Source organism: Erythranthe guttata, chromosome 10, assembly GCF_056151865.1.
Source record: "Erythranthe guttata isolate IM_541 chromosome 10, IM_541, whole genome shotgun sequence".
Classification (NCBI taxonomy): Eukaryota; Viridiplantae; Streptophyta; class Magnoliopsida; order Lamiales; family Phrymaceae; genus Erythranthe; species Erythranthe guttata.
This window is the reverse complement of record NC_142542.1, coordinates 7,587,271-7,593,749: the sequence shown is the minus strand read 5'-3', so window position 1 is coordinate 7,593,749 and position 6,479 is coordinate 7,587,271. Positions and strand designations below refer to the sequence as shown.

The window sequence follows — 6,479 nt, the reverse complement described above, 5'->3', positions numbered from 1 at the left end:
GATGGTTCAGGTGTAAGCTAGTCGTCGCCCCACAACTCATTATCGTTTAAACTCGTCCCTAGAGTTATATTGAAAATTCAATTTTATCGCTAATTTAAATATTGGAATAATACCATAACCTCCCATGATCTTAAATAATAATCACCCATACCCCATTGTTTTTGAAAAATATTATCCATAACTTCTTTAAGGTTTCATTTTTGTAAAAATGCAACTTAAACCAAATAAGTAATTTATCACGTCAACACGCACATGGGCGCAACAAAAAGGTTAAGAGAATTTATTGATTGAGAAATATATAATCATCGATGCAAACATATGAAACGATGAGGAAACCAAAAAACCACATCACTTTTCACACAAATATTTTATTTTAAGAAAAACAAAATTCAACTATAAATATGAATTTCTCGTTAGTAATGGAACATGTCGAGAGCATAAACTATACTGACGAGGTGAGAAATATGACAATGAGTGAAGGTTGAAGAAAGGAGGTGAATGACATATTATGTGAACAAAAATATATATGTGTTAGTAATGTTTTTTCTTCAAACATTAGAGGCTTATGTGTAATTAGATATACCGTGAAATTAGCTTAATTTGTGAAGTGATAGATGATGAGTTTTCAATAAAATAATTACTAGAAGGGTTTGAATGTTAGATCAATCTAAATCTCAAGAGAGATTTGTGTATTTTTTTGAATATTAGGGATCTACGTGTAATGAGACAAAACTTCAAAGAAGTATGTATAACATATCTAGGTATTTTGGAGGACCATAATTACAAGTTTCTCATTAATTGTGATGCGGAGTTGTATATATAACTCCTGCAAGCACTAACTTCATTACAAGTCAAAACCATTACATTATTTGTCCAACATTTTTTCTCTCTCTTCTCTTTAAAATCTTCTCTCTCTTCTCTTTAAAATCTTTTTTCTTGTCTACATCGTTAACCATGTCTCCCTACACACAAATCCTCCATCTTGTAACAATTCTTTTTCTACTTCTCATGAATGGAAACAATGAAATCATCATTTGCTACACCAACAAAGTCATCATGACGGCCCCTTCTATCATCATTATAGTCGATAAAAATCCAGGATCTGGAAATTTTACATCAATTCAAGGTGCAATTGACTCTCTCCCTTTGGTGAACCAAGAAAGAGTTTTGATCGATGTTCATGCAGGGATATACACGTAAGTTCTTCTTCCTTAGTTCATCCATTTATATGCGTATATGTATATTATATTTGCATGAAGTTTATTCATTTGTTTGAACTAAACACTATTTGAAGAGAGAAGGTAACAATACCTTCAACAAAAGCGTACATAAAAATACAAGGTGCTGGGGCAGAAAATACAGTGGTTCAGTGGGGTGATACGGCCAGGTCACAACCACTTGGAACATATGGTTCAGCAACTTTTGGCGTAGATGCACCATACTTTGTAGCAAAAAATATCACATTTAAGGTAGTGTGCAGTCTAACCTCTTTTGTTTTATGTGCTTTAATTATATGTTACATGTGTCATTTGATGAACGAATAATATATATATATATATATATATATATATATATATATATATATATATATATATATATATATAATGTGCAGCCTTACATCTTTGTTTTACGCGCTTTAATTTTGTTCCATGTGTCATTTAAGACTGCATATTATATATACACACACACACGTATATATATATATATATATATATATATATATATATATATATATATATATATATATATATATATATATATATATATATATATATATATATATATATATATATATATATATATTTATATATATATACACACACACACACACGTGTGTGTATATATAGTATGCAGTCTTACATCTTTGTTTTACATGCTTTAATTTTGTTCCATGTGTCATTTACATATATACTCACACACTAAAATATATTTAAATATTTGGTAGATGTTTTAGAAAGAAAATTAGACTAAAACCTTCAAAAAATAAGTTTTTTCATGATCTTTTCAAGCATCTTATTGAGATGTTAAATAATCTACTTGAATTTGAACAAATAATTATTTAAAATTTTCTTGCTCATGTAACATGTTTTTTAAGAGCATATAAGTTTTAAAATAAAGATTTAACGATATCATTTGCAACTGATAAGAGTTCATTTAAACTTTTAAATAACTTTATTAAAACATACATGTTATGTTTGCCTGTCCATTTATCTCTTAATGGCATAGTTTTCAGCGCGTACTTAGGATAACCGTATTAAGTAAATGACCGTATCTCACTGGTTTAAATATTTATGCAGAATACAGCTCCAATTCCTCCACCAGGAGCTGATGGAATGCAAGGAGTGGCTTTACGAATATCAGGAGACGCATCCGCTTTTGCAGGTTGTAAGTTTCTGGGGGCACAAGACACTCTCTACGATCACAGGGGTAGACATTATTACGAAGATTGCTACATTGAAGGATCTGTGGATTTCATCTTTGGTGATGGTCGTTCCTACTTTAAGGTAATTTTTAATTACTATATGTAAAACTAACATACTTACTAAAAGTTTTGGATAATTAGTTCCGGAACAGATTCATCCAGAGCAAGTCTAAGTAGAAATTAGTTGTAAATATGCATACGAATTCTCAAGAGCAACATACCGACTACGCGATAATATTATGCATAACTATAAATATGAAAGAGTACCTTACTTTATGAAAAATAATCCTTGAATTTGAATCATAACATACTTTGCAATAAATGTATTAGCATTGTGAAAAATGTTTTGAGTGTGCATGCAAAAAACAGCTTATAAATCAACAAGCTACATAAACTAAAATGGATTTATAAGAAATAAACCACACAATCCCCAAAAAAAATATAGTTTCCAATAAATGAGCATATACAAGTTTTGTTCACTTGTAGACTACAAATATTACCTTACTTTATGCACGCGTTATCTAAATGCAAAATGAGACTATATAATTAAGGGCCCTTTAGTGTGACATATACAATAATCGACTTTATTAATTTTATTTTACAAAAAACTTTGTTATCTAAAAATCAATTAAAGTAATATCTTATTTATCTCAAAATACAAAGGAGAATAATCAGTTTATGATTGTAAGACCATTAACGGTAATCTTATTATCATAATGGACTTCTTTCGTTAGCAAGCAATATTCTAGAATATCTAGATTTAAAGATTTTGTGGTTGCACTTTATAGTTTGATAATTACTATAATCTCAGAAATACGTCATTTATGCTCATGATATAAGCTCTTAATTGAGTTCATAACGAGTGAACTCTTTGATGACTAGACATACAATATATCCTTTTGATAGTGCCTACTAATGTTCACTTATTCTCAAATATTAATTTTGTGTGTCCTAAACACTTACAAACCTTATGAATATATGATAAGACTGCAAGTCACATTGTTATTACATATTTCAATTGATCTTTATTGTCATTCTCTCATAGTTTGTTGAGTTTTCTTATAAGGGACAATCACATTAACTTAATTGTAGCGTTGTTAAACATTGTTTTATTAGAACAATCAAATTGATTCCCCCTTAGAGGCAATGTCTCTAACCTTAACCATCCATTTAACCTCGATTACCTTAAAATATCCATTTCTCATGATCCGTCATTCCCTATGCAAATATTTTTGAATTTCAACAAATCATGATATATACGACCCTCTATAATAATTGTACTACAATAGTCAATTTACCAACTACCGTTTAACTTCTATGGTTAAAAAAACCTAAATTTTAATATTTCCCTTTCAACTACAGAAGCCTACTACTTCTCTAATTGTGATTGAATTTTATTTTACGAAACGATTGGTTGTATAATCCCAGTCAATCTTATTCCTACTACTATGTATATCCATACACAAAATTCATAAAGGAATCCACTCAGTAGTAGACATGACTTAAGCAAGTATATAAATATAAATATCATGATATTTTGTAAGGAACATCTATCTCCACTAAAATTTTATTTTGTTCATATTTTTAATATTTTATATCTTTACATAAAATGAAAACAAATACTAATGATTCTTATTTATGCAGGGTTGTGAGTTACATGCAATTGCAACAGGGGCAGTGGCAGCTCAAAACAGAAGCACGAGTTCGGAAAATACAGGTTTCTCCATTGTCAACTGTAGAGTGACAGGTTCAGACATAGTGTACCTAGGAAGAGCATGGGCTCCTTTCTCTACAACCATATTTGCCTATACATACATGGAAAACAATGTCAACCCGGAGGGCTGGTTTGACTGGGGTGATCCATCTAGACAATCGTAAGTCATCCATATATAAGTGGTTTTATATATCTGAAATTGTTATGAGTGATGATGTTATTTTTTCGATACAAATGGTATTTAATGGTACAGGACTGTAACCTTTGGGGAGTATCAGTGCAGTGGACCTGGATCAAATACTGCAGGAAGAGTTAAATGGTCAAAAATTCTTACGGATGAAGAGGCTGGACGATTTACTTCCCTTGACTTTATTGATGCATCAGAATGGCTCGACCTATCATAAATAACAACATGCTTTGATTAAATATTTTTTAGTTATGGATATTTTTTTTAAATGACTAGTTTTTCTTTGTGATTAAACACAGAGATAACTCAGTCAAGTAAGCAAACACAATAATGTCAAGCATGGTTTAGGTCCAGTGTTAATGTTGTTAGAGTAAGTGACCAACAATCCAACTTGTGGCTGTGGTCTTTCGTTTATTATTATAATAAATAATATTTTTTCGTATTAACGATGAAATACATTTTGGCATTCTATATATTTGTCCCTTGCATAAGCATAGATATAGTCCTTACAGTTATTATAATTACTTATATTTGATCTAGTAGAAAGATGACATATTTAGTTAAGTAATATGGCTGGTAAACCATGTTCCTATTCAAAAGGTTACGCCACCAATGAGGATATCGGCATTTCCCATTGGAGAATAGCACTTAGTGTATGTGTACTGCGTCTCATCAGTAAACGGTATTGTGATATCGGCATACATAAGTGGGTGCTCATAAGTTGATGATTTCACTGAACTCTCTCATCCTAGAGATCTCTAACTGATTCTTAATTATCGAGTAGAGGTCTCTATGATATAGTTGTACACCATTAGTCCTTAAAACCCAAACATCACCGTGACTTCACTAGAATACCAGCTGTATCGTGACCTATTCCTGAGTTCTACCGAGCCGCCCTAAGGGCCAGTGTTCATGTAGTCCGAAATCTATGTGAGGTCTGTGCATTGAAGTCGGGGATTCGATCGCTAGAATAATCCTGGATGTCCTGTGTGTTCTTATAGTTTGTAATCATTAAGTCTCTGTCCAGAGCTAACTATGTGATGATTAGGGAATGTGATTCTCTAAGTCATGTACGAACATATTGCAACACTTAGAACGATCGCACAATTATTAAAGCATAAAGGAGGTCTTGATGAACCAATGTGTGACACCCCTCTCACGATTACTCTTCTTATATGATTATTGTGGATATAAATTTACGTCCAAAATTTTCTTTTAAATCAGAGGGAGAGAGATCACACTTTACTAAAACCTAATAAATTAATTAACAAAAATACATACTACATGCATGACTAGAAAATGACTAGGTATGATGGACCTAATAAAAATTCGGACAGATTTAGTGGAGCAACTTCAAAAATTAATTCCTCTTAAAATATTAATGAAAATGAATTTAAATTATTACCATACATTATACAATGAGTCTAAATCACCCATCTCATACAGTTTTGAAAGATACTTGATGATTTGGGAGAAATAAATAAAATGGCACAGACACTCAATTCATAATCCAGAACAGGGGAGGGAGATTTAAAATTTTCTAATAAATTCTTCACTGACTCAAATACTGTCCAATCTTATACCAAGATATAAAAACGAATCGAGAATACATTCCAAGTGGAAACAAGACATTTGACTGAGTAAAACTTCAGTCAAGTGAAAACACTAGACTGATCCCATATTAGTGCAGTGGTAAGACATAATTCATAACTAATTCATTTCTTATTCAATTCAAGCATAAGATCTATCACAGTAATTAGAACAGAAAGATTCAAAGACTCAAAAAAATTTATGATTTACGAAGTAGAGAAAATATATAAAAATAATTTACAAATATCGAGACAAAACACGGAGAAATTACTAGCCGAAAAGCGTATATTCATAGAGTTGGTAAAATTCACTTTTGTTTACAAAATATTATGGACTACCGATTAAATATCCAAAAGGATGGTAATGCTAATTATATTATACATATTGTCTTTTAATAATTCCCACCGATCGGAGGAAGCGATCGATAGTAAATACCTAAAACCGTATAAAATGTTTTTACAAGCATATTATACAAATAAAACCACATAGCTAGGTTGAAAGCCAACCCAAACCACATCCCCTCCATGTGATCTCTTCCCGATTCCCAAGCTCGATTCAAACTTCAC

The 6,479-nt window shown here is 31.2% G+C and overlaps 1 protein-coding gene across 1 annotated transcript; it reads left to right on the top strand.

Annotated features, from left to right (window-relative positions):
* Positions 1–898: 898 nt before the first annotated feature.
* LOC105970778 (putative pectinesterase 53) lies at positions 899–4,547 on the top strand. The gene is made up of 4 exons (XM_088824030.1): positions 899–1,196; positions 1,295–1,469; positions 2,298–2,504; positions 4,067–4,547. Exons 1-4 carry the CDS (start codon positions 955–957, stop codon positions 4,298–4,300), a joined length of 858 nt encoding a protein of 285 aa, XP_088680156.1. The 5' UTR covers positions 899–954; the 3' UTR covers positions 4,301–4,547.
* Positions 4,548–6,479: the final 1,932 nt, after the last annotated feature.

Excerpts from the sequence above, each read along its gene's own strand:
- LOC105970778 (XM_088824030.1), top strand. The coding sequence starts at position 955 with ATGTCTCCCTACACACAAATCCTCCATCTTGTAACAATTCTTTTTCTA. Across the intron at positions 1,197-1,294 it reads GTTCATGCAGGGATATACAC|AGAGAAGGTAACAATACCTT; the intron begins GTAAGTTCTTCT and ends CACTATTTGAAG. Across the intron at positions 1,470-2,297 it reads CAAAAAATATCACATTTAAG|AATACAGCTCCAATTCCTCC; the intron begins GTAGTGTGCAGT and ends ATATTTATGCAG.